Below are 27,481 nucleotides of genomic sequence, written 5' to 3' on the forward strand. Positions count from 1 at the left end.
CTCATTAAACAAAAAAATACAAAATGTCATTTTTTATAACAACATCTAAACCAAATTTTTACCAATATGAAGGCGCAAAAAACGATTATCCCTTCTTAGAAGTCAAAAATCCTGTCAAAGGCAATACAATTTTGACGTGAATTTTTGACTTCTGAGAAGCGATAACTGTTTTTGCGTCCTCCTATTGACCAAAATTCGGTTTGAATACACTTTAACCTATACTTTTATATCAGAATACCGTAGTAATATCGGTAAGGATATTTATCATATTTTAAAACATGTAATATCCAAGTGCAGACTAACTATAGAGCGATATGCGAGATGCAACGTCTGCCTGAACTTTTCTTTCTGTTTATTTTCCCCTGAGATTTGAGTTGGCTTACTTTATATTTTGGACTTGACATAATGGAAGTTCTTAAACTATAATTTGTTTTAGAACTTTCATTAGGTAAAGCTGGGTTTGATTAGTTCGTGTAGGTTTGGGTTTGAACAGAAAATATACGTTTCGTAACTGTCAAATTGGGTTTCAAAGACACCAGTTTAATTATATTTTACTAATATAAATACATCTACCAGTGAAAATGTATTTAGAAAATATACTTTTTATAGATTTTATTTGGGGGATAACCCGAGAATTTCTTGTATAGAATCAGGGACGTCATTTCAAATATATTTTATATAAAAAATGGGTTAAAGCGTTTCACGATTATAGGTTTGTCCCACCTCATGGTATAAGAAAGAGCGGAAGCTCCCGCTCGGCTCGGTCAAAGAATTTTGGCCATAATATTTTTTTTATAAACCATAACCTATAATATACCAAATACACAATACCACAAGTTCACAGGACCATCTCTCTACTAGCACATTAATCGCTCGTGAGTACAAAAACTACCCTTTTGTGCGTATAGACAATGCGTCTTCCATTGTAAAAACCGTTACTGTCATCTACCCCTTGCATTAACGACTATCGAAAGTTTCACTTATTCAAAGCGTGAACATATTTCGTTGGTTGAATAATCAAGCAATACAATTGACCTACCAACATCTGCATATGCGATTCGACAGAGACGGCTTAAATTAAGAATGTATCTGTCATATCGGCAGATGATCACACGATTCAACTCTACACTATTTCTCTGTAGTAAATTGTACATAATTTGATTAAACAATAACCAAATTTTCCTGCATCTATTTTGGTTGCAGTCACGCACCTTTGGCCTCAAAACCCGAAAGAACCCATTTTAATCAAGTTTCAATGATATAGGTATGATTAAGGTAAAATATTCCTCTCGCGTTCTGAGTTAGTGTGCTTAATAAAACCTCAAAATGTTTGGAAGGCGTGGAAAGTAAAACAGTGTACTGTTTCATATTTTGTACGTTATTGCACTTCTTCTATTATTATCATACTTTTCATTGATTTGTTTCGATATTTTCTAGCTATACAAGATTCTTCTTAAATATATTTAATCTTTTACTTAGCTTGACATTCTTTAACTTGAATTTTATTTAGAAAGTTGACTTTTGATATGGTTTTACGTATCAAAAATGTGCAACTTTATTTGATTATAATTCATATATTTTATTCGATAAGATTTGATCACAATAATACTAAATATAAAAATAGCTTTAATACTGTATAAAAAATTAAATCAGTATAATACTGGTAAAAAATAACATTAGAGTTTAAGTTATTATAAATTAATTATAAATAAATAAAAACATTTTACTTCGTAACGTCTGAAGCAATGTGAATTTATGCACATTGCTCATTGACCTTCGAAAACATACTGAACGGGCAATAATGTATGCCATTGAAATAAAGAAGCTATTATTACAATTCAAGAGCAGCTCAGAAGTTTATCAACTTTGATGACTCATTTAAATCAATACAAAATAATTATTAATCGTGCTGACAATATTTATTCATATTGTGCAAATTCGACCGTTTAACACGTTGGTAATGAAATTGATTTTTGAACCCATAGCGTTAAATAATCGTAAATAAATAATTAACTAGAAGTGACAGGAAAAGGGCACTAAAGTTCAAGTTAGATAAATATATAAACAATATTAAAAAATAAGCAAAAAAAAATATTGTCTAAAAATAACTTTTTATACTTTAGATAAAACAAACATTTTCGTAATAAACATAATAAAATATGTACATACAAGGTTGTTAAAAAAAACAATTGATCATAAACAAACGTAGTTTTGATATATTCAGACATTTACAGATTGAATTATACATAAATAAATTAGAGAACAACCATAAACTTTTATTTGTTATTTTGTGTATTTATTTTTATTATTATTAAATATATTTTTCTGTTCAATGGTATGTAATAACTTCAATTGAAAAGAACACATCTCATTAAAAATAGCTAACGACATTTGTATAAAGGGCATACATGACATAACCTAAAATATTTTGATTGCAAATCTGGCCATCATGACTTGACAGGTTTCTCCCATGCGTCACAACATTCATTATACAAAACAAGGAATAATCATAGCGCATACTTAAAATAAATGAAAACCATCCCATATTTTTTTTAAATTTTTATTACTATAAAATAAAATAATGTAGCGCTTAAAATTTGATATATTACAATGGTAGTGCTATTTAATTTTTTAAATAAAATTTATTGAATATTTAATTTAATTTTTAACTATTGTTTATGAAATCAGTCGTTTAAAATTTGAAGATTACATATATATACCAGGCGCGTGCTGTGAGATACATTCCCTTTCGCTCGTGTGCGTGTTAAGTGACGAGAGTGAATGAGAGATAAGAGTGTGCGGAACGCATGTAACGCACGCCGTTATCTTTCACTCACTCTCGTCACTTAACACGGGAACGAGCAAAAGGGAACATATCTCACCGTACGCGCCTGATATATACATATAAACACAAAGATTTTATAATATATTTTCAGCATATTTTCAACTAATATTCCCTATTAAATTCAAGTCAAGATCTAGTTTTTTTTGGTGTTAGTTAATCTTCATTGAAAAGCGACTGTCGCGCACTTTTAGAAACGCTTCTGGTCCCATCCGCTTGACAATTCTATAATAAAATTATAATTATAATAAAATACAATTTAAAGTTGTTTTAAATAGAAGTATACTAACATGTTGAACACATTTGGAAAGTAGCTGCTCAAGTAATACACTGGCAAAGCTGGTTGAATAGCAACCCAACCTTCGTTTATCTTATTCGCTAGAGCTACAGCATATAGATGACCGCATCTCTCTCCAGTCATTCTGTTATCGTTCGTTTGAGTTGGTTTACCATACTTTTCTCCAATTTGATTGGTGAAAGACTCTTGCAAGAAATTGGTGAAAGTTGGACCAGGGCAGAATACAGTGACGTCAATGTTCTTGGAGAGCTTTTCGTTCCTCAAGCTGTTGAAGTAACCCTGAAGCGATCGATTGGCAGTCAGATTAAAGAATTAAAAATAAAACTTAAATAATCAATAATTACGTGTATTGCGTGTTTTGTGGCAGTGTAAGTCCCAGAATGAGGCAAACCTATGATTCCGGCACAGCTCGAAGTTACGGCCACATGGCCTCTTCCAATCTTCAAGAAATATCTGAGGCAGATTCTTGTGAGATTTACCAGACTGAAGACATTGAGGTCAAACATGGCTTTGTCCACTTCTATGTCTATGTCTTCCCATATAGCCCTCTGAGATCTTCCGGCGTTGTTCACTAGAATATCCAAACTTCCGAAATGATGCAGGATTTCGTCCAGTTTGAATTGGTGGGATTTAGTGTCGGTCACGTCCATTGGTAGTAGCAAAATGTCTGCGTTTGAGAGTTTCCCATTTGATATATCTACGGAAGAATTGCAATAGTAAATATATTAGTACCAAAACAATAAAAATACCATATCCATGTTTAATAATATTGTAAATAAATCTTAGATATAATGAAATGTATGTATTAAGAAGCTAAAGATTTTTTCTTTAGAATCTATATTTCTATTTGATATACATATGTATTTTATGATTTGTAACTCAAATAAATCATTAATAAAAACTGCCTATATATTTTTACTATTTTTTTAACTGCTAAATAATAATACGATAGGGGTTCGTACCACAGACTTGTACCGGTACGTGGTATGAAAATTTCGTGATACAAAACGCGATTTTCCATAGTTGATGGGGAATAAATTAATTGATATTGAACCCTCCACAAAAATGCCACCATTAAAAACATACACTATTCTTCATAGATACAGATCCTCAAGGTTAGTTTGTCTGTTTCTTTTTTTTAACATTAAAGAATATATCAAGTATTGATTGCCTTTCTCTATTTTTAGTAATAAAGTCAATGTAGAATTAACTAATCTGATCACTTTCATTCCAAAGCCCTTTTAAAGCTTCTTTAGTTTAGATATTTGATCATGAAAGAGATGAAATAGTTTTTTTTATTTTAATAATTCATATTCATAGTATTTAAAACTGCAATATCATCCAAATTACACTTTATAAATCTGCTTGCCTTCAATTGTCAAAGATGCTCTTAAAAGTTTGCGATAAAGCGCTGAAGATGCTCCGGTTAGTTATGCGGAGCGCGTGTTACTTTGATTTCTGTACGATATGTTAGTTCGTAGCGTCCTCGAATATTTATGTATTGTTTAGAATCCCAGCAAAGCGAAATACTCCTTGTTGTTAGAGAAGATTCAACGTATTTTTTTCAGATATCTCTACAAAAAGAAATACGGAAAGCATATACATTGTGCCTTCATTCTATATGCGTAGATATACAATTTAATATATTAAGCACTTTTTTGTTGAAGGGTGGTGTCGGCAATCCTTCGCTGCTCTGACTTTCAAACTTGAACGCTGTCCTTACAACATAGCTCACTCCTTGTGCACGAGCCATACAGCTTCTAATTGAGCCTGCCAAATGTAAGGATGTTTTCGGCGAAAGCTATGAGGAGCTGTAACAGTTTATATGGGATGCTGCGTATTTATTTCAGATGTGTGGTGAAATCATTTATAAAAAAATATAATATATCTCTGTATGTTTGACTTGATGTATGTAACTAATGTGTAATATTCTAAATCTTGTTTCCATCAGACTAAAGAGCCATTCACATGCCGTTGGCATGTCTTGGTTACCCCATACGCATTAATGTATTTTTCAGTTCCTAAACCACGGTCTTTTACCTGCTTATCTATTTTTAGCGAATGTTTGTATTGACAAAAATCACCATTGAATAATGTTCTTTTCATATATACATATACTATATATTGCGGACAAACCATGGAGCATTTGTCGCGATTCTTAAATATTTTGTTGTGATTGAAGTTGAATATATTAATATAAGAAAACTTAATAACCAATAATACTCACTTAAGCAAGCCTGCTTTACTCTTTCAAGCTCCAGAGGTCTTCTAGATGAGAGCACCAATTTAGACCCAACTTTTGCACATGACAAAGCCAAATGTTCACCAATGCCACTGGAAGCACCAGTGATCCAAATAACCTTATCTTTTAGTACATCTAAATACAACACACATAAATTAGATATTAACATATATAATAAATATTTTTTATAACTACTGGTATATATGTTACAGTGAATGTAATTTACCAGTGAAGTTATATTTACACTGCATTTGAATAAAATAATATCCAAATTTTCGTATATTTTAAAACTATTTATAACTTCATATTATTATTATTTATTGATGATGTCCTATTCTTTTTTTTATTTTTCTCTTTCATGGATGCCATGATTATTTTTTCAGGATTTTAGAGATGTTATGGTGGGGCATGGCCAAAAAAAAGTTAAAAAACACTGGTCTAGTCTCACACACAAATTATTTTATATCGTTTCACTCAAGTTATCAATACACACGATAGCTCAAGCCCCTTGAAACCTTTTACACCAACTTGAACCTGAAATCTGAGAAGAATCGCAAATTTTACATAAAATACTTCAGACCTTCAAAACCTTCATTCTCACAGTATCGACGGTACAATAAAAGTTACAACATTATCCAGAATTTATCTTCGTAATGGAATATATTATAGTAAAAGAGTTATTTTTTATGACTACCTACATACTTGCTCCTAAGAAGGTACGTCTAAAAAATAAAATTATATATAAAAATAATTAATACTTGCCATTAGATTTTCCGAAATATTCCGCAAACACCATAGCAATATCACTATCGAACTTCAAAATTAAAACCGCATAAGTTATGAACAAACATAGTACCAAATTAGTAAACCAGTATAATAGATCCATGATTGGACACTGAACGATAAAAAAAAGATCAAATTTAAATATAGACAATAACGTAGAGATACCCAACTGTTGGCAAGTGAATCACTGCATTATCTCTATGCAGTTGTGTGCAATAATAATTCAAGAAAGCAAGTTTCTCACTAATGCAATGCAGACAACATTTTATAAGTAGGTTAATGTATTTATACCATATTTTATCTGTGATTATTAACGGGAGCATATTTTAATTTATATTTATATTATTAATTCATAACTAATAAAAACAATCCTTTTTTTGATTTCGCAACCAGCGAAACTACATAAACAACCAGCATTAAAAATCTTTTGTACCGAGAAGCGGAAACATATTCACAGTAACAGAAAATAAACATAAGACCGGTGCATATTGTATATAGCAAAATCACACTATTCAAGCTGCTGTGTTTTTTTATAAATGTAATTGTAATGCAAATTCTATTTACGCCCCATCTGCTCCAATTAAGATGCGGCCTAGATTGCGATAGTGATATTGAAAAATATTATCAAAATTACAGTGTTAGTAATAGTATCATTATAATATATATGTACATTATAGTATACATACGTAAAAACAATTTCTTTGACGATAAACAAATGATAGTATGCTTTTTTTCTACCACGTGGCGCTATTAAACCTTTTACAACATATAAAATCGAAACTCAATGAGCAATGCATTGCGAACATTCAAAGTCGAAAATTCAAGGTGAATTCACCCCCTGGCGACGGCGGTGTGGCGCCACCCTCTGCAGTGTAGGGGTGTGAGACGTCAGCTGTATTGATCACCCTCTTTCACGAAACGGCATTCTCTCAGCTGAAATGTCACACGCCGGCTATCAGGCGTGATGTAACCAGGGAATCATTAGTTCTTGGAATATATAGTAAAAACTTGTAAAATGTGAGTATTATTTTAATATTCTTTCTTGGAAAAAGAAAACTTGCAGTAGGATATTTTAGGTTATGCGGCAAATAGCCGCATTACCTATGCATCGACTATACAGTATTCACTAAGCTAGTCATACGAATAAGTCCATTTAATGATTTTATACTATTCATAAATTTTTTTTTTAATATTAAAAAATTAATTGATTTTGATTAAAGAAATAAACTATCGTATCTATAATATGTATTATTTTCAGCATTTTTTTTAGTGAATTGTTCAACGCATATAAAGTAAATGAATAAAAGGTATATTTAATAAATAAATAATAATAAATGGTTTAACCATGATTTTAATATGTTAAGCTTTACTACATTTTTACATGTTTTACTATTGTGTAATGTAGTGGTCGCCAAAATAAATTTGTAGCGTTTTTATGTATATTATAATATAAATACTAAAATTTTATATAATACATATTTTGGTTTGACTAACTGAAGTTGATCAATAAATAGCTAATGTTTAATGAATATATCAACTACAGACAATTTCTGTGAACAAATGTCTTAAATAATATAAAAATTATATAAGAATATAATATTTTTTTTTACTTTATGTTAAGAGGTATTATCTTAATCGTTTTAATATTGACACCATCAAAATTTATTGAAAACTGTCTAGTTACAATGTATATATTAATGTACAAAAAATTGTGTTCATGAATTTATAAAATCATTGCTATACTATTTATAAAAAAAATAACTTCTGGTGTTAATCCAACCATTCATTGTATACATTTTTATGCTTTAATATAAATAAAACGCCATAGATAAATTAATGCCTATATTTAATATATGTTGGTGTATATGAGTGTAGATATACACACATATATGATAATAACTTAGCGTCAATATTCTCAAGAATCCAAATAATGTTTCATAAATATTTTTTACTAATAGTATATTAATATGTATATATATATTATTATATATACAAAGTTTTAAATATATAATTTTTTTTAAATTCATAACAGTTTTAAAATTTCCCTTTAAATTTGTGCATATATGAGTACATATATATGTACCTGATTATTTGCAACACGTAGTCTCCAAGTAGTCTAGCAGACCAGGTTGAACTCTTAGAATTAAAGCGGCTGCTTTTTTCTAAGGGCCCTCTCGCGTAGCTTCGTTCGATTTTCATTTATTCCAAGTCAGAATCGAAGTGTTGGAAGTGTCGATTTTTGACTAAAAAATATCTAAAGAAAGTATTTTCCTGAGGAATGTTACTGGTTGAGTTGAGTTAAGGCTTACATAACTTCCAAGATGAGTCTAACGCCCTTCCAGTTCTTGATCATCTGGCCAATACGATGATTTGGGGCGGAAACAGACTTTTGTTATTATCTAATAAATATCTACAGTATATTTATTTTTATCAGTCAAATCAGGTAAATTGACAAATTATTTATACTGATCATATATCAGTGATGGTCGTGAATAAGTTGACAACTCGAGTTACATTAAATTATTCGTTTTTTTGTATTCTATGCTGTGAATAAATATTAATATCTATGCTAACCACGAATATGGTTACTATTACTAGTTATTGTTAAAACACTGATAATTTAATGTGTTGGTTAAGATAGCTAATTCGTTAGAGCTCTTAAAAAGAGGTTTTGAGGTACAAACATTATAAATATCTCCTATTTTGTTCAGTATAATACATTTTGTATTCATGCCTAAAATTATTGGTGTAGGCTTTTCACAATCAAATTGAACAATTGTTCTCTTGAAATTTGGTGATTCAAATAAAGAAAATAATGAATCATCTTTGATTATGTATTCATTTCCTCAAAAAAAAAATTAATAAATCAATATATGATAGGAAAAATATAAAATAAACACCATTGTTTATCGAATTCACACATGACCAATATAAAAGTGCGTATTGCATAATTTGCTGACATTTTTTATTTCCTGTTTAATCATCCACAGAATGCTGGTCATTACTTGATTTGAGTTTAAGTAATAAACAGTGTCCTGTCGTGAGTTTTATATATTATAGTAAATTGACCAGTGTTTCTATATAGCTTTAAAAATGTATATGTTTCATACCTGTCATATTGTGATTCACTTATCAATATTTCATTTTGTTTCAGTTTTCTTACAACTATTGTGATAAAACGTATTATATAATTAAATATAAGCTTTATATATTATAGTAAATTGACCAGTGTTTCTATATAGCTTTAAAAATGTATATGTTTCATACCTGTCATATTGTGATTCACTTATCAATATTTCATTTTGTTTCAGTTTTCTTACAACTATTGTGATAAAACGTATTATATAATTAAATATAAGCTTTATAAAGATGACCGTCGATAGCGCACCACTAGTACCATTATGGATTCCGATCGTATTATCGACACTATTGATACTGTACTTATTTTTCGACGTCGCATATTTCATGAGAATGGCTTACACTCTCATAAAAGCAAGATACTTCATGAAGAAGATATGTGTATTAGAAAGAACTGTACTACGATGTAAGTATAATATAAAATCATTACAGTAAGTAAGCCTGCTTGTTTTTGTATATTTTGTAGCTGTATTATAGAAAATTGTCTAATAAAGATGAATTGAAGCACATTATAATAAGCTTTTAAGTGAAATTTATTATATTAATGATATTTTTAACTCTTGATTGATGGCTACGGCACACAAAGTATATTCACATTCGGATAAATGTATTTATAAAACGAAACTGTGCCTGCGGATAGAGTATTTTTGTAAATTGAGATGAATATTGTTTTGTCAATGTTCTTCAAAAACATTTATTTATATTGACTCACGACGATGAGAGATCAAATTATACGACTATTTGCTTCTGTTACTGCCATGATAAGTACTGACTAGGAGAGAACTTGGTTTTACAACCCGTAGCACTACCCGTAGCACCCGTAGCATGACTATTATCTATTGGCAGCTCCTTAAAACACAACGATAGACGGTGACTTAAAGTGAAAAATGTTTTTTATAGAAATTTTATCATATTGATTATAGAAGCATGAGAATGTCTTCTGGGTGGCTCTTTAGATACAAAGCCATTGTGGTTGCCTCCTGATAGCCATAACCCGAATAAAATTAACTATTTTTTGAGCAAAAAATGCCTTTGGTTTCTAATATGATGATTTATCGCGCCTTTGTGTAATGATATTTTGTAATGGGAAATTATGTAGGATTGCCATACAGAGCAAAATTATAATAATAATATATTACGGTCTCGGAATTGATATTTTTGTATCATAATAGATTTGTTTATCCTTACAGCATGGTGTTTCTTAAACGACATTGATACACTATTGTTCCATATGAACAACGCAAGATATTTAAGAGAACTGGACTTTGCACGAGCAGAATTTTATGAACGAACAGGGTTATACGCTAGTATTAAGCAGGCCGGTGGTGCTGTGGTTCAAGGCGCTTCTACCATACGTTATAGACGGTATATAAAGCCTTACGCCACCTTTGTGATAACATCGAGGGTATGTATTGCAATCTCTGTTGTTTATCTATGAATGATGGTGTAACATAAATGTTGCGTTTTAGATTGTCTACTGGGATGATAAAACGATTTTTATGGATCATGAGTTTGTATCGGCCGATGGATTTGTAAATGCTGTTGCCACGTGTAGACAGAGAGTTATCGGATGCGGTGCTTCTACAGTTCTGAATATGCTTCATCAGCTGCATTGCAACGGTACTTGTAAGACCGAGATACCAATCGCAATACCACCAGAGGTATGTACAACATTAGCGTGAAGGCAATGATTCGTTTCTACTGCTTTCTACTGAAATTGCTACACTTGTTTCTGTTATGAACAGCCAGAAAGTGATCAAATAGTCAAGTGCATAATTGGAGGCTACAGATTCTCATACCAAATGATTCTTAATGATTTTTATTTTTAATTTCAGATTTCGGCATGGGTTCAAGCTAACGAGATATCATCGGCTAAATTAAGAAAGCCGGAATGTAAATGTGATCCTGAAAAGTGTCAATGCCAGCTACCGAATATGATCACTATGGTGGATAGCGTGACAAAAGTTAACGGACACGTGTAATTATTTATTTTTATTTTTTGACTTGATATATTTATTTATTATGTTATTTATATCTAACATAGCTCAATTATGACTTTTCAACGACTATATCTAAATTAACAACCTGGGTATTTTTTCAATCTACTTAACCTCCAGCATAACTACTAACTAAAATATGTAACTTTCTATTAAAAAAATGTTTGTTATTATTTTTATATAAAGAAAAAAATTAGAAAAATATGTAATCATTCGAAATGATAATTACAAAATATAGATACAAAGTATCATTATTTATAGAGTAGTGATTTTTTGCCTTTATACGATGTTTGAAATGTGATAACAATATGAAACTGCTAATTATATGTTGTTGCACAATCTAGCATGATAAGAATTACACTTTGACTTGTGCTAATATATTTATAGTATGAACAGCTTAGGATGATCTTTAAGAATTGAATAGCTCAATTGATAAAAAAAAATTATAGTATAATTCATGTTATGTAAAAAAAAGTATCTACATCTTTTTGTTGTTGAAATATTTTTTATTTTAATATCAGAAAATCATTCTCTCAAGACAATTTCTGTCATATTAGGAGACTATACTTATAACCTATTTATTGTTATGGCAAATTAGGAAGAGCGAGATTCTATATAAATTTAGATAGATCCACATAATAGGGCTACTAATTTTGAGGGTTAGTTTGTTCTTTGATAATTGTATTACCACACTTTAATTCAGGGAATAAATTTTTTTAACTGAATAACTGGTAGCTTCTTCTTTGTCCATTAACTTGTTAATTTATTAAAATAAACATGCTGCAACTGGCATCTTTTCTTGTATCGAGAAATTTATTTCATCGATTTTTACATTGCTTGTTTATTAAGACGTTTGTTGTTCATACTTACGGTTATATAAACTATGTTCCGAACATTTTTGTCTAAGTCAAAAAATGCAAGTGTGTTGTGAAAGCTCGTTCCTGGATTGTTGTAATTTAATTAATTGTCAAAGTATCTACTTAAAAATTATTATTGCATTGACCTAGAAAATGTAACATAACATTATATAAAAAATCATAGTTTTATGGTTGTTCTATGAATGTATTACTAGTCATTATATAATAATAATAATGATTTTCTGCTCTAATGAAAAGTGAAGTAAGATAAAATAAATAAATTATATTAATTTATTTGATGTAATATTTTTATTTGTGCAATTCGAAAGGTTAATTGGCAATATTTAACTGTTACAAACTGATCAAACTAAGTTGTGCAAATTATAATATAACGTATTACTATATTTCAAATTAAATAAATTTTCTACTTTATTTCATTTCAAACATTGTTAGTAAATAAATATTAAAAAAATAAAGTATCTAACCATTTAACTAAGAATTATGGTTAAGTGTTATTGAAATATAAATTTTGACAAAGTATTTATATATAATCATATTTATTTTGCTTTTATTTTATTTTATTTCTTTCATGTGTTCAGGAGTATACTCATGGAGCAACAATATATCTATTCATCGGTGAATACGTCGAATGTAACTCGTTTATAAATATACAAACACTCATTTTTACTTAGTACTTAATTGTGAATATATTTTATGAAAATTAATGTTATTGCACTTTTTTGTTAACGTAAAATATACACACACTGATTATTAACATTGGCATTTTTAATCTTTACACCTTGCTTTTTACATCAACGCAATAAGTAAAAACAAACAATAAAATAAGCAAATAAAATATATTTTACTTGTTGTATAATAAATAAAACACGGGTATAAAAAATCCAACAACCGAATGAAATATGTTAATAAATAGCGAGATATTAATCAATGATATTAATCCTTCTTCCTCAATTTGGCGCTTGATACTTCGACAGACTCCAACCAATGAGCTATTTCAGGCGGACACGGCGGTCTCTTACTGAAACCTTCCAAGCCTTTGAATAACGTGTCGACTTCGATTCCAACAATGTTCTGCTTAGAGATAGCTACGGCTCTGACGAAATTATCTGCAGTCGTTATAAACTTCTGTTCAATATAGATAGCTTTATCGTCCCAATACACCAACTGAAAATATTAATTATTATATTATATAACATATATTGTCGCTGCAGTTTAAAAATATATTTAAAGCACAATTTCTACTTACCCTAGTTTCCACTTTGAACGCTGTGAATATCGGAATAGTCCTTCTGTATCTGATGCTCGTGGCGCCTTGCAGCGCGTGTCCTTTGGCCGCTTTTATATTTTTATATATTCCAGTTCTGTCATAGAAGTGGAATCTGGCAAAGTCCAATTTTCTCAAGTACCGAGCATTGTTCATGTGCCTTAAGAATATATCAACGTCGTTCGAAGTGCAAAAACCTGTATTAACGGAAAAAGATAGTTAATTTACATAATTATGTAAAGCAAGCATTCTGATTGGATTCAATGAAAGCGTTTAACGCAAATGTCAAAATATATTAATAATGATGAGTATAATTACTGCACGATAAAATGGTGCATAATTAGAAGAATATGAAGTTCTGGAATGTTTGTTTTTGAAAGTACATCTGATTGAAAATATGCATACTAATATTATATATACATGTATACATATTTAATTATAAAAAAACAACAATTTAACACTTTTCTGCAATAAAATTATAATAATAACTAAATTTAACTGAAGTTTTGTTGTTATAATGTCATATTAGGTAGAATTATTAAGAAATAAATTTATTTTAGAGGGGTCATAAATCAACTTAAAAAAAATCATGTATCCAATATCTCTTTAAATATATATGTACAGTAGACCCCCAAATAACACAGTAAATTGGGAATGTGCTATTTGGGTGCGTGTAGTTGGGGGACTAGAGAATATTGAAAGTGTTTTGCAATATGTACGTGTGGTGAGATATCCTCCCTTTTGCTCACTCACTCATAAAGTAACGAGCATTCAAATAGCACGTCCCCAATTTACCGTGTTATTGGGGGGTCTACTGTACGTATTATTTTTGAAGACACAATAACTGCCGTTTTAATCCTATTAACACGAAACTTGTTCCAAAAATAGATATTATAAAAATCTTGGTTGAGTTTGTTAATTAGCCAGATTTGCCATCTTGTTTTAAAATGGCAACTTAAAAAAAAGTAAATATATAAACTAAAATAAAATTATTGTTTTTTGTACATTTTTTGTCATTTTAGGTCTTCTTTGTCCTCCTTGAACAAAAATGTCAAAGGTGAGATTTTTTTAAGCTGAGTAACTATTTCCGAAACGATCTCTTTTTAATTTGTCCTCTTCCAATAATAATTTTTATCTTCCTCGAACAAAACTTTCGAGATGGCCTTTTTATTTTTAGTATCCTCCTTTGATATTTTCATTACCTTATCTTTGAGGTGACAATAACTGCTGTAGTTTTAATCATACATATATGAAACTTGTTCTAAAAATAGATCATGGCTGAATTTGTTAGTCAAATCCGCCGTTTTGTTTCAAAATGGCGACTATATAAAACATTTAAAAGTTCGTTACTCCCAATAAAAAAATAAGAGTTGAAAAACGTTTAATATAAATAAATAGAAACTATAATAAAATAATATCAGTCGCCATATGACTGATCGAAAAATTAAAAACAGACATGTCTTTTAAGATATGCTCTGGCAAACAATGTTCTATGTATTTAAGCAAGAAGAAAAATAATAAGATATTTACCGTATATTGTGGTGTTCTCGTTAAGTTTCCTTTTCTTGTCAAATAGTCTTCCAAAGCCAAGATGTACGACAACGGCTAAGAAGTAGTTAACATCCCATGTCATATACAAAATCACAATAAATACCAGAAAATAGAACATTTTCGATGTTTTATAAATGAAAGTTTGTAAAAATGTGACGGAGTCCGAGTTTTAACGGGACTTGCAACGTCGTGTGCAGCCGATGGAACGACCGCCGCAACTAAAGTGGATCTTTTTCAAGTCCCGTTAATCGAACTAACTTTTAAAAGTCATCTTTCGCTCCAAATGCCACTTTATCCGACCATTGGCTTTGTGACGTTTGATATAATGTTTTTATATAATAAGCTTATAATATAATTTTCAAACAAAATTTCCCAAATGATATTTGTTTTTTAGAGCTCAAAGCGCTGAGCAAACTAAAATTAAATATAACCCCCACCTCCTATCAATAAAATAGTACACAAATTTTACAGTACCTAATTTTTTAATTTACAAAATCACAAAAACTTACCTTTATATTTAATAAATTGTTGATTAAAATCACGTTTTGAAAACTATCCGTTAACTCGAGTTTTTGTGTTATATTCGAACACAAATCCTCACGCCAGCAAAATGACAACAAATGATATATAATACATAGGTAGTGCCAGTAAAAATAAACAACGAAGTCATAGATAATGTGGCATAGTGGCAATACTGCGGTCGCGGTCGCGGGGGCAGTGGTCAGCGGGACGCGGTGCGGGTGCGACGCAACCACAGATAATAAAGATCGAGTTCAAACATAATTGAGCTGCCTTTACATTAAACACTATATTGATGTATTTCGCTTGGTTCTAATGGCCAGGTACTGTAAGTAATTACTTTCAACACCCAACTCACGCAAACATAAAGCAATTATTTTTAGAGCAGTTGTACTCAAGTATCCGAAAATATCTTCAATTACTAATACCATATGAAGAGTACTGACTGAGTCTTCTTTTTTCTGGTGCTCAAAGAACGAGAGTGAGATGCAAAGCGTGTGTGGATGCGGCTGTTGTATCCGTTTGAAAAAATGCATCTTAGAATACAGTAGACCTCCCAATAACACGGTAAATTGGGAACGTGCTATTTGGGTGCGTGTAATTAAGGGACTAATAGTACGTCCCCAATTTACCGTGTTATTGAGGGTCTACTATAATATATATGACACACATGTAAACATTTGATTGAATTGGTGAATTTATGTTCGATTTTAGACAAAATATATTTGCTGCGCCGATGAGTGGGTCTTATTATTATATTCAATACGGAAAATATTGAAAATCCCAACCCAGTATTTATTATATTTATATAGATATTTAAATTATTAGAAGCAATGTTTACTAGTTACACATCACTGATAAGGGAAGGTTAAGTACGGAATTAATCAACGTCTTAAAAACTATTAAACACGTTAATCGCCTTTTATAAATGATGTTTCAGGTTTAGAGTTTGTTTTTTCTAGCATTACCAGAAAAAACAATAAAGTTTTAAACTAGAATAGGGAAGACTTTCTAAATTTTAGCTGAGCATTTAAATCTTGCTTTTGCACATCAATAGCAAAGCTTTTATAATACTAAATTATTGTTTTTTATTTATCTAACTCAAAATGTACAAAGTAATTATTTGAATAATAATGAAAAATAGTATTTAAATTTTCTCTATAAAGATATATAAAAAATAAATATGACCGCCAATGGGCAAGAAAAATTGTGTTATTATCAAGCACATCGCGGGCGGGCTGTCAAACGCGTCGTGGGTTTCCGTAAAATAAATTAGTTTACATTGCTAGTTTCCTGTTCCAATTCGCAACGATGGCCGCTTCCAGTGACAAAAAGAAAGCTCTCTTCATTTGCTTAGGTATCGACCTAGATTTGATTATTATTTTTTCACTGTTATTGATTTTTTCTTAACAATAATCTAATTAGCTGATTCGAGCACATGTTATCAGCGACCGATCGAATGACTGATAAACAACTGCATAAATTATGTTTTGTTCGTTTCGAGGTAACATATGCAGATCTCCTATAGCCGAAGGTGTATTCATCAAGACTGTAAAAGAAGCCGGACTGCAGGACAAATGGGAGATCGATAGTGCCGGCATAGGATCCTGGCACGTGGGCCATCATCCGGATTACAGGGCGTTGGAGGTCATGGAGAAGAATAACATCAAATACAACAACCGAGCCAGACAGGTATATTTAGATACAAATAAAAAGGAGATAGTTAATCATAATAAACTTGTTCAAAAAATATTGTTCAAGAACAGATTTTAAAAATAACTTATCTATTAACAACAGTATAATTTTATTTTATCTCATTGCAATTTAACTTAACTTCAGCTTCTCCGATAATATAAACATATTTATGTATTTCAATTTAGAGATGTAATTCAGTTATCAGTATCGGACGATGGTGTTGAATGCGTACGAATCTAGCAGGCAGTTATGTTCGATATAAGGTATTAGTAGTTCTTGATAAGTAGATGTGGCGTCTCTCAAAATGTGTGAGTGTAAGAAAAAGGCTTATTTAAACCAATTAGGCCATATTGTCAAACTTCACCTTTCTAATAAAGCATTAGTACTACTCCCGGGTGAGCCTCTATAAACGAAACTATTGTAGTTGCTCCAAATGGTAAACAATGCCTTTTGTTTTGAAGATACCACACTACATTAGTACAATACTTAGTGTAATAAAACAGTCAAACAAGTTTTCGATACAGTGATTAATGTTTATCATTTTCTAAAATCTCTTCTAATACCATGTTTTCTCTCAAGGTTTTTTTTTATAAAATGCCTTAAAATTAATAAAAAAATTAAATTTAAATTCTAAGCTACATTAAAAATTTTATAAAACATTTTTACAAGTTACTTTCACCTTTTAATTGAATCTTTCACAATGGGTAACATAATAAAAATCCTTTGGACTTATTTAAATCATACATTAAAATCTTTTAGTTGTTCGACACAATTCTCGAATATTCTCCGTCATTCTAGAACTTTATGAAGTTTGTTTTAAATTTCTCTGAGATTCTAGAAGGTTTCGTAAAGCACTAAAAATAGCATAGTATGCTATAAGATACTGTATAATAATGATTTATGAAAATTTTTTAGAATCCTCTTAGAGAATATCTCAACACTAATAAAATAAAAAAAACGTGTTAAATCCAAATAGTTTATTGATAAGATAAAATAATATAAAAAATAGTGTTTACACAATTTCTATAAAAATCGCTTAAAACAGATAGACAAGACACTGATGAAACTGACAAAAAAATTTGTACAAACTATTAATTATAGAACGCATTCAACAAATATCAGGCAAATTCTATCAAAAGATTAGGTAGAAAATAAGTTTAACTGAAAATCCTTTGTCAACAATAGATCACCCCTTCACTTGTTTAGAAATTGCATCAAAATAGTGCTATTCAACTTAACAAGTGCACATTCCTCAGCAAATTCAAGTGTAAAAAGGCTGTTTATTTTTGCTTTTAATTTTATGTATTAGTTGAATATTTAATATTCTTCTTCAAATCCTATTTAATCTCTTTTTTTTAGGTAGGTTTAATTTATTGTTTTTATACGTGAACTTTTCTAATGTATTATTTTTATATGTTAATATAATATATATATTTTCAGCTGAAGGAGGTGGATTTTCATAGTTTTGATTTCATATTCGGTATGGATGAAGATAACATGAGGGATTTGAAACGCAGAGCACCTAAGAATAGCAAAGCAGAGTGTTTGCTTCTCGGAGACTTTGATCCTTTGGGTGAACGAATTATCAGGGATCCTTACTATGTAAGTATAGATTTTTTTAAATATTATAAAATTAAATTATGGTGTATATAAAAGAGATATTCGGAAGGAAAAAAATCAGACAAGGTATATACTGCTGAAAATTATTGCTAAATTATTTCTGTTTATGGTAATGATGTTATGAACAGGAAAAATAGTGTTGTAAATTTATAACAGAAAGAGACGATTACTTAATTAATTGCCATTAAATCAAATTTTTGGAAATACAAAGCTTGTTAAAATAACAGCTAAAAAGAGCGTTGCTAAAAATGGATTTTTTTTATAAGATATAATAAATAAGTAAGTAAAAATGACATACAGTGAGGTTGCCATTAATCTAATGAATTAATACGACACTAAAATCGACTTTTAATGTAACTGATTGGTAAAAAGAAAGACATCATCGAAAGTATCATTTTGCTGTTGGATTCCAAGGAAATTACTGAAGGGAGCACCAAAGAAAATTATAAATGGGGTTGCAGGAATGTGATTCGAGAATAAACCTGGATCTCTTTTTTCCGTATATCCTTCGTACTTATCATTTGTCTTTAAAAGCTTGATGCATATTTCTTTTATATATAATTATATTTTTTTGTAGGATAACGACAATGAAGGATTCACTAAGTGCTACGAGCAGGCGACGCGTTGTTGTAAGGGTTTCCTTGAAAAACATTCTTAACGAAGCTTTAAATATTCACAAACTCCACGATGAAAATGTGTTCATTTAGGAATTGACAAAATGTGAATTATATACGCGTATTTTATAGCTTTAAAGGTGTTACGTCGATTATTCGAAAATATTTTACTCGTGTTGTATTTTGTTCCTTACGCCCTCTCTCTTTGCCACGCAAATAACGTAATAAAGGTTGTAATTAGGATGATAATATTAAAAACAATGTAAGATATCTTGTCTTACTAACTTTGAGGTTGTTATTAGTATGTTGAATATTGTTAGTCATTATAGTCTTACGATGATTGCGAAAATTGCGTCCTTCCTTATTATCATTCCTTTTCGTTATAAATTGCAATAATTATTGGGTAATATAATAAATTAAAAGCGTGCTGTGTATAGAGGATATATTAAACAATGTTTAAAAATAAAATAAACTAAATGTTTTTGTAACATTAAAAAATAAACTGTATTTTATTTAATTAACACAACGTAGAATACATTTTTTTAAACACTTTTTCAGTTTTGTTTGTATGTAAATAAATGCGAAAATTGCGACCCATTATATTCTTATGGCAGTTATTTTGTATAAACGTTTCAAGCCAAAATTGTAAATATCATTTTATTTGACTAGTTAAAGAAACATTTTCATTAATTTCATATAAAAATATTGCATTTTCTTGTTAAATGTCTTTTAAAAAAGCAAAAGACGGTATATAATTTAGTATATAGCATTGTATTTATAATTAGAGAAAAAAATCATTTAACTTTTATTTTTTAGTTATCAAGTTTACGAATTTAATTGTGATATTTAAATGTTTTCTTATAGTTACTCTGAATGTCCCATATATAATAATACTATTTTAAAATGTACGAAACACAATGCCAGATATTGGTTCTTATCTTTTTTGTTTTTGTTATCTTGAAACGATTTTTTTTATTGCACGACCCAAATTTATGACTGCGAAGTGAAAAATAGCACGGTCATCTAGCACTATGTAATTCCAAATAAGACCCTAAGGAAAGAACGTGTTAACTGACATTATTGTGAAATTGCGTTTTAATATCCACTGGACTAAATTCATTATGCTTTTTCAAATAAACAGTATCATTGCTCGAAAACGACTATAGATTATATCGAGCTATCAAGTTAAGAATATGTTAACTGCATATTATAATTTTTAAAAAAAAACTTGTTTTGTTTGTAAAATAATGAGGTAGGACATATATTTATTTGTATTAGCATTAAATCTCTACTTCTAAAAAAAACATAAATATGGAGACCCTAAGGAAAGAACGTGTTAACTGATTATTTGATGAAATGTGTTATTATGCACTTTTAAATAAAGTCGCATTGCTTGAAAACTAATAGAAGATGTCAAGCTTTTGAGTTAAGAACATGTTAACTGCTCTTTTTTACCATTTAAAATGACTGAGGGGAAATGTTTTGTTTGTAAAGAATGAGGTAGGACATGCATTTATTTATGTTAGCATTAAATCTTTACTTTTATAATATTTCAAGTATATTAAGACCTTAAGGCAAGAACGTGTTAACTGATATTTTTATGAAATTTGCAGTTTAATAGCCACTGGAGTAAATTTACTATGCTCTTTCAAATGAACAGTAGAATTTCTTGAAAACGGCTAGATTATATCGAGCTATCAAGTTACGAATCTATTAACTGCACTTTTTATTATAAAGAAGGACTTCATGAGGAAAAACATATTTAATTAGGTTTTTTATATACTATAATTAACATTCAATTTTATTCTATCAAAAAAATGTTAATATATTAAGAAAATTTGAGGTTATGTTAAGTATTCCATTTATAAAAATATTGATAGCAGGTTTTAAACTTGTTTTTTCCATTTAATAAATTGTGCACATTTATTTACATACTATTGAGCATAAGTTATTATTTAATATTTTTTTGGAAATAACTAGTTTTCTTATTAAAAATCAAATAAATGTACAATAAGCATACATATCACCATAAAAATTCGCAAGTCTCAAACATCTTAATACTACGTTTGTCAGTTAACACATTTTTGCGTTCAGATCTTTTTATACTTGGTTAATTTATTATCTATGATAATCGAAAAACAAGAATGGAGTTGTAGTTATTGCCACAGTGTGACTCAAAATGCGTTTTTGTTGGTCGATATATATATAGCTATTTTTAGTAATATTATTATAATTTATTTTAGGAGTACTGTTGTTGAATTAATCTTGATTTTTTGACGTACTAGATTGTTAAAATAAAATAAATTAATATTTCGATGAAAGAAATTAAATAAGAATAAAAAAACAAACTTAAAATATGTCATTGTGGTTTTAAAGGAAACTATTTTCAAAATCACAACCATTTAGGAAAAATATAGAAATTTAAAAATTATTTTAAATAAGCTTAAAAAGCAAAAACCACAGTCAAAAAAACACTAAAATGAGCTATGAAGCCTCCGTAAAAAAGCCAAAATAAACATGGGATTTTTTTATATAACTCAAAATATTCGGTCATGTAGGCATTTTGGCTCTTACTATTAAATATTATAAATCTATATGTTTCTCTTGGACGTTCCGTATACAGATCTAAATCTCCTCACCAGCGATCTCTTATCCTTCAACAGTCTCTGAAATAGACAAGCAAACGAACCGTTCATAAATACGGAGCAGATCATCGATGTATTTACGCAAATGGACTATTTATGGCTTACCTCGTTTTTCAATGCCACTTTGGCTATGTGGGCGTTTCTGGCCATTGCGACTCTCACCCACTGCGGTTTGTCGGATATGGCTTGATGCAACACATACCTGATACCGAGTAAAAGGTGTTCTAGAATGACGAAGTAGAAGAACAGCTGTTGAGGATTGATGCCTGATTCTGTAGCATATTCTTTCATTTGCGGAGAAAGATAGAGGAGGCCACAGTTAGTCATTATAGACATAGCACCGATCACTTCAAAGGATTTCTATTGATTATATATAATAATATATATTAATTTGACGTACTCTTCACTAAATTAGATAACTTTAAAATACACACCTGCCATGCTCCGGTATCTTTTACTCTCCTAGACATCGGTCTTTGAAAGACTTTACACAACTTAAAAGCATCGGCTCTGATTTCCAACACATTGTTTAAAACAGCCCAAAATGCAGCCAATGGATAAACGGATGAAAACAATATCTAAAAAAAACATATAACTCAAAACATACTATATTTGTAATTAAAAAATAACTTCAATTTACTTACAACATAACCAAATTGGATAAACAACTCTAGATAATCGTCATAAGTTCCTTCGTAATCGTCCATATCGCCTTCGATTATAACCTGTTCTATTCTAGGATCGTCTGAAGTTACGCATTCGACTTCACGCAGCTCGTCAGGCAGAGCGGCTAAATCTTCATCAAACGAAATGCTCCTCTTCATAGCCATCCTACGAACATCGCTACTAAAAATAGTCTTGATATTCTCCATCTGTAAACAGAGTGTCAATTAATAGTCGGCTTTATTAATGCTAACAAATATTGATCGTACTTTATAAAAGTATCCTTTCATCATCAAAGGCAAGATCGCCTCTTGGAAGTGATTGATGGTTTGCAGTACAATCAACATGATGACTAACTGCTGCTTCAGCATATCAAAGTCTTGCAGTATAAACGCAATGTAAAACAACGACATAAAGTTGTTAACGAATTCGAATAGCACCAATTTTATTACCCTGTGTCTGTCGTATTGAGATTGAGTCCTATGGTTTTCTATGGAAGTATAATTCAAATTAATTTGTGATTCTTATATGGCTTATAAAAAAATATCTGTTACCCCATTCGGTCAAATATGTGCAAAAACTTCTGTATAACAAGTTAACGATGTAAACTACGGCCGTATAAATAATGCTAGGAATCATGATGAACCAACTATCTGGTTCGAAATACAGTTTCATCTCGTCTTCGGCCCAAAAAGACCATAACATCATCACGTAACCGCCACATAAGCATATGAATACGATTGGGAATGAAACGCAATACATCTGTAAGTAAATTAAATATTATTTATTTAAGGCAATAATTAAATGGTCAGAATAAAAATTAAATTTTAGTCAGAATTTTATTAACAGCCTGGTCATAATTAAATTTAGGTTAGAATAAAAATATAGGATGGTCAGAATTTAAATAATGAATGGTCATAATTATATTAATCAGGGTCGGAATAAATATCAAATGGTTAAAATAAAAATAGCATATGGTCAGAATTAAAAAAATATTCTAACTAAACTGTCGGACAAATTAGGTGCAAGCGAGCGTTGGTCAGAACAGTGAACATCCCATGAATAAATCAAAATAAATCTATTTAATTGTACGTAGGACGTGAAGGTATTCAAAACCACGAAAGAAGCGGGAATAACGACAGAGCGGCGGCGGAGAGCACAATTGACTTATGTTGACTTCTGGCTATGTTGCGAGCCTAATCAAATAAATTGATATTGATCATGTATTATTATGCTTATTATCTGGTTAAAATATAGATCATATACAGGAGGTTAAAATACAGATCATATAATATAAATACTGACTTATGAACCCTAGTAAATACTGACTGAAAAAAAAAATGATTTTGACCATCTGTCAAAATAATTCTTACTATTTATTATAAATTGTGACCATCTAATATTTATTCTGACCAATGTATTCTGACCTTTTAAAATAAATTCTGACATATGTCATATAATTTTTTAAGGCGACAGTATTAAAATTGTGACCTGAAAAATACGATCCTTTATTTAATAATAATAATTGTAAATTTAAATACATATATGTGTGACTAATATTTTTACTTTCCATATAATTTTGCATAGTTAGTCTTTACTTTGTACATTATGTTAAAAGCTATCATTTTTTGTTCAGTTGCACTCTAGGACCCTGAAAAAAATAAAGTCACCATCCCCCAGTTTGGCTTCTATACTTTGATTCTATACATGCCAATACTTTTTAGGGTCTATAGAAAAGTAAAGCACAACAAGGAATATGATATATAAAATTTAATATATTAATTTGTAAAATACAAAAATATTATTCTCAGGTATTTATTTACTTTATAAGAGCTGGAAAACTTGTATTGAACTTTAGGGAATAAACTCTGTTGATTAAAATATAAAGCATTGTACCTTGAGATTTGTTTTCCAGCGTGGAGCTTGTGGTTGTACTTTTCCAGTTATAGCGTCAATACCCATTTTACCTCTGAAATTTGGCCTCGGTTCGTCTAAGCTTGTCATGCCTATTGTACCCCAATTATAAGCTAACTCACTACTTTTTCTTCTCCAAAACTAAAAAATATGTTATTATAAAAAAAAACATTTCAATTGCATAAGATTTTTATATATTATATTTTACCTCCAAAAATATTATCACCCAAAGTACGTTAAAAACACAGAAGAACGTAAGGCTCTCGTGGCTAACAAACAGTTGTATAAAACCTAGACACATTGGTACTATTAGGGCCGTTGTATAAAATCCTAAAAATATAAAATATAGGGCCACTGATTCTCCGAAATATTCCCGAATTTCCTCTGAAAAATATATTGTACATGAATTATTATTTATTATTTACATTCATATATAGATTCATTTATATAAGTCATATATTTTACCGAAAGGTTGCTTAGAAAATAATACTGTAAACCATTTGCTTCCGAGCTTTTTCAAAGCTTCAGGATCATGCAGCGGATAGACTTTTTCAATCAGTCCGTATTGAAGAAACGTTTGCAATATAGATTTTCCTTGGTACAGTCCGCAAGTGTTATATCCAGGAATTGAATGCTCCCCTTCCATGGCTCGTATGTTCTCCAACTCGTATCTGACTATCTTTTGCCGTTCGGCCGTCGTCAAGAAGTCGTCGATGTGCATGCCTTCTTTGAGAAAATCCTCCATGTTGCAGACGGCAAATTCTCTTAGAACGCCCGTTCGGTCTTTCTTCATTATTTCAATTTCTTCGGCGGTTTGTAAGAATTTAATTTTCGAAGCAGAAATGTGTAAGATGAGACCCTAAAATAATTATAGTCGGGAGCGTTGGTATTGTGCTCATAGTAAGGTTAAATTATTTTATTAGAGTAATAATGTAATATTAAATTTTTAAATATAAAACAATTTTTAATATATAAATGATTTTAAAATTACATTCGCAAGAATTAAAAATATTTAATAATAAATTTAAATTTTGAAATGAATCGAGAATCATAATTATTTTTAATTAGGAAAAAAGTTTTGCAAAAATCAAATTTACATCGAAATAATTCAAAGATTTTAATCACATATCATATCCATTTGAGTCACGTATCAATTACGTATATAATAGGAAATGTGTTAAATACCTCTTTTTCCTTATACGGCTGTCTCCGCACCAACAATTCAGCTCCACCATCTTGCCGCTTCCCTTTGATTTTTCGAATGAACCAAGCCAAAGTCTTGTCCCTCGTTTTTGGAGCAAACTTTATGATAATATACGACTGCGGAAATACTTTTGGGCTTTCATCAGATGAGCTGCTTTCATCCTCTTGAATCTTCGTAGTGACAGATTTCCTCACAGTCATATTGTTCGAATGCCCACAGTCACATATATCATAACCTGAGTGAGAGTGATTTAATTAGCATTGCAATTGTCTCGAAATGAAACGTCTATTATTAGTGTTTGTTAGTTGCGCTCTAATAACAGCTGACTCTGACGTAACCTTTTATAGGTTATGTTTCATCGAAAAGTCTACGAAATGTCAGTTGAGTGAAAAGATTATGGACGAATGTAAATTCTGGGAAGCGGTTATGTTTCCAAAGTGAGTTTTGAGTGACGTACATCGGCGAGTTTTGAAACCACCACGTAAAAACAAATGACATACTTGGCCTTAACAGTAGAAAATATGAGCATGGGTAGAAATATTTATTTAGCGATAAGATTATTATTGTTTGTGAAAAGTATTATAAATTGATTTATAATCGTTTTGTTTTAATAAAATTTACGACAAATAAATGTTTTATGATGATACATTATATTGTCATGCAAAAATAATAAAATATATATGTATATAAAAAAATATAAGAATTAACACTTATTTTTAAGATATAATTGCTATAGTGACATTAAAATATTTTTAATTTGTAAAAATAAAAAATTAGTTTTTATTAACTTTAATAAATATAAAATATTATTTGTGAGTTTCGTAAATAAGACATAGACAAACATATATAGGTTTTCATTTATATTAACGTGACCAGATTTTGAAAATATCAAAGGGGAAGACTAAAAATAAAAATGCCATTTCGGAAATTTTTGTTCGAGAAGGACAAAAAAAAGATTAATTTTTATGGGAGCTAAAAAATATCATTTCTAAAATTTTGTTTAAAGGCTATCTCCGAATTTTTTTATCGAGGAGAAATTGCTACGGGAGCGAAAAAAGGGCTTTTCGGAAATTTTGTTCAAAAGATTCTGAAGACAAAGGAGACAATTTTTTTGATCTCCTCAAAGATGGACGCTTGATCCTCTTATATTATATATAAACACCAGACCATAGCTTCTCAAACTGGGATCTGTGGTTTCAGTGGTACCGTGTATAAATCGCTTAATTGAAATTCGTAAAAATCAAAAAAATTTGCTCATTTATAAAATTTACGTAGGAACGTAATTATGATATGAAAATTACGCTAATTCTTGATTTACCAATAAAGATAAAAGCTTTTTCAACATTTTACGATATAAGAATGCACTTAATCCAATTAAAAGAGGGACACGTTTCCTCCCGCTAGGCTCTGAATCTTAACGCTTAAAACTTTACATCCCTTACAACTTTGTCGGATTACAGTTTAAAACAATCACGATACAGCGATTAACACAACACACGAATAAAATACGCGTTTGTTTCAATTAACGTATCATAGCGAAAATCACATTTAAAGCTGGTCGAGTGAAATGAATTAATTACCTTTTTTTAATATAAATTGCCTTAATCGACCGTA

At 30.0% G+C, this 27,481-nt stretch overlaps 5 protein-coding genes across 7 annotated transcripts; 2 read left to right on the forward strand and 3 right to left on the reverse strand.

Moving 5' to 3' along the window:
• Positions 1–2,386: 2,386 nt before the first annotated feature.
• LOC148236336 (dehydrogenase/reductase SDR family member 7-like) lies at positions 2,387–6,416 on the reverse strand. The gene is made up of 5 exons (XM_088182671.1): positions 6,145–6,416; positions 5,368–5,517; positions 3,485–3,837; positions 3,133–3,419; positions 2,387–3,067 (listed from the first exon to the last, which is right to left on the reverse strand). The coding sequence occupies exons 1-5, from the start codon at positions 6,266–6,268 to the stop codon at positions 2,995–2,997; spliced, it is 987 nt and encodes a 328-aa protein (XP_088038797.1). The 5' UTR covers positions 6,269–6,416; the 3' UTR covers positions 2,387–2,994.
• Positions 6,417–7,025: 609 nt separating this feature from the next.
• On the forward strand, positions 7,026–12,932 carry LOC148236337 (protein THEM6-like). Its single transcript, XM_088182243.1, has 6 exons — positions 7,026–7,182; positions 9,477–9,709; positions 10,494–10,708; positions 10,773–10,964; positions 11,139–11,281; positions 12,757–12,932. The coding sequence occupies exons 2-6, from the start codon at positions 9,535–9,537 to the stop codon at positions 12,821–12,823; spliced, it is 792 nt and encodes a 263-aa protein (XP_088038369.1). The 5' UTR covers positions 7,026–7,182; positions 9,477–9,534; the 3' UTR covers positions 12,824–12,932.
• Positions 12,933–12,995: 63 nt separating this feature from the next.
• LOC148236338 (protein THEM6-like) lies at positions 12,996–15,320 on the reverse strand. The gene is made up of 3 exons (XM_088182244.1): positions 14,973–15,320; positions 13,425–13,639; positions 12,996–13,342 (listed from the first exon to the last, which is right to left on the reverse strand). Exons 1-3 carry the CDS (start codon positions 15,109–15,111, stop codon positions 13,112–13,114), a joined length of 585 nt encoding a protein of 194 aa, XP_088038370.1. The 5' UTR covers positions 15,112–15,320; the 3' UTR covers positions 12,996–13,111.
• Positions 15,321–16,709: 1,389 nt separating this feature from the next.
• On the forward strand, positions 16,710–19,943 carry LOC148236339 (low molecular weight phosphotyrosine protein phosphatase 1-like). Its single transcript, XM_088182448.1, has 4 exons — positions 16,710–16,869; positions 17,017–17,204; positions 18,648–18,809; positions 19,405–19,943. Exons 1-4 carry the CDS (start codon positions 16,824–16,826, stop codon positions 19,483–19,485), a joined length of 477 nt encoding a protein of 158 aa, XP_088038574.1. The 5' UTR covers positions 16,710–16,823; the 3' UTR covers positions 19,486–19,943.
• Positions 19,921–26,396, reverse strand: Axs (Abnormal X segregation). 3 transcript variants are annotated; one of them, XM_088182446.1, is made up of 11 exons: positions 26,325–26,396; positions 25,849–26,102; positions 25,129–25,522; positions 24,872–25,047; positions 24,646–24,804; positions 23,304–23,511; positions 23,019–23,239; positions 22,731–22,958; positions 22,521–22,664; positions 22,192–22,446; positions 19,921–22,107 (listed from the first exon to the last, which is right to left on the reverse strand). In XM_088182446.1, exons 2-11 carry the CDS (start codon positions 26,065–26,067, stop codon positions 22,033–22,035), a joined length of 2,079 nt encoding a protein of 692 aa, XP_088038572.1. In that variant the 5' UTR covers positions 26,068–26,102; positions 26,325–26,396; the 3' UTR covers positions 19,921–22,032. The 3 variants fall into 3 exon arrangements, with proteins under 3 accessions (XP_088038572.1, XP_088038573.1, XP_088038571.1); XM_088182447.1 differs by having other exon boundaries at positions 26,206–26,369; XM_088182445.1 differs by having other exon boundaries at positions 25,849–26,375.
• Positions 26,397–27,481: the final 1,085 nt, after the last annotated feature.

The sequence above is a fragment of the Plectrocnemia conspersa genome, unplaced genomic scaffold (assembly GCF_051122295.1).
Source record: "Plectrocnemia conspersa isolate PC_06_02 unplaced genomic scaffold, ASM5112229v1 ptg000003l, whole genome shotgun sequence".
NCBI classification, from domain to species: Eukaryota; Metazoa; Arthropoda; class Insecta; order Trichoptera; family Polycentropodidae; genus Plectrocnemia; species Plectrocnemia conspersa.

Bases quoted from the DNA above. Each gene is read 5' to 3' on its own strand.
- LOC148236336 (XM_088182671.1), bottom strand. From the start codon at position 6,268: ATGGATCTATTATACTGGTTTACTAATTTGGTACTATGTTTGTTCATA. The intron at 3,838-5,367 runs GTGAGTATTATT...ATTCTTCCGTAG, and splicing joins AGTAAAGCAGGCTTGCTTAA to ATATATCAAATGGGAAACTC. The intron at 3,068-3,132 runs GTTAGTATACTT...ATTTTATTATAG, and splicing joins TTTCCAAATGTGTTCAACAT to AATTGTCAAGCGGATGGGAC.
- LOC148236337 (XM_088182243.1), top strand. From the start codon at position 9,535: ATGACCGTCGATAGCGCACCACTAGTACCATTATGGATTCCGATCGTA. The intron at 9,710-10,493 runs GTAAGTATAATA...TTATCCTTACAG, and splicing joins AGAAAGAACTGTACTACGAT to CATGGTGTTTCTTAAACGAC. The intron at 10,965-11,138 runs GTATGTACAACA...TTTTAATTTCAG, and splicing joins CAATCGCAATACCACCAGAG to ATTTCGGCATGGGTTCAAGC.
- LOC148236338 (XM_088182244.1), bottom strand. From the start codon at position 15,111: ATGTTCTATTTTCTGGTATTTATTGTGATTTTGTATATGACATGGGAT. The intron at 13,640-14,972 runs GTAAATATCTTA...CCGTTAATACAG, and splicing joins CGAGAACACCACAATATACG to GTTTTTGCACTTCGAACGAC. The intron at 13,343-13,424 runs GTAAGTAGAAAT...TAATATTTTCAG, and splicing joins CGTTCAAAGTGGAAACTAGG to TTGGTGTATTGGGACGATAA.
- LOC148236339 (XM_088182448.1), top strand. From the start codon at position 16,824: ATGGCCGCTTCCAGTGACAAAAAGAAAGCTCTCTTCATTTGCTTAG. The intron at 17,205-18,647 runs GTATATTTAGAT...ATATATTTTCAG, and splicing joins ACAACAACCGAGCCAGACAG to CTGAAGGAGGTGGATTTTCA. The intron at 18,810-19,404 runs GTAAGTATAGAT...ATTTTTTTGTAG, and splicing joins TTATCAGGGATCCTTACTAT to GATAACGACAATGAAGGATT.
- Axs (XM_088182446.1), bottom strand. From the start codon at position 26,067: ATGACTGTGAGGAAATCTGTCACTACGAAGATTCAAGAGGATGAAAGC. The intron at 25,048-25,128 runs GTAAAATATATG...TATATTTTTCAG, and splicing joins ATTTTCTAAGCAACCTTTCG to AGGAAATTCGGGAATATTTC. The intron at 22,447-22,520 runs GTGTGTATTTTA...TATAATCAATAG, and splicing joins AAGATACCGGAGCATGGCAG to AAATCCTTTGAAGTGATCGG.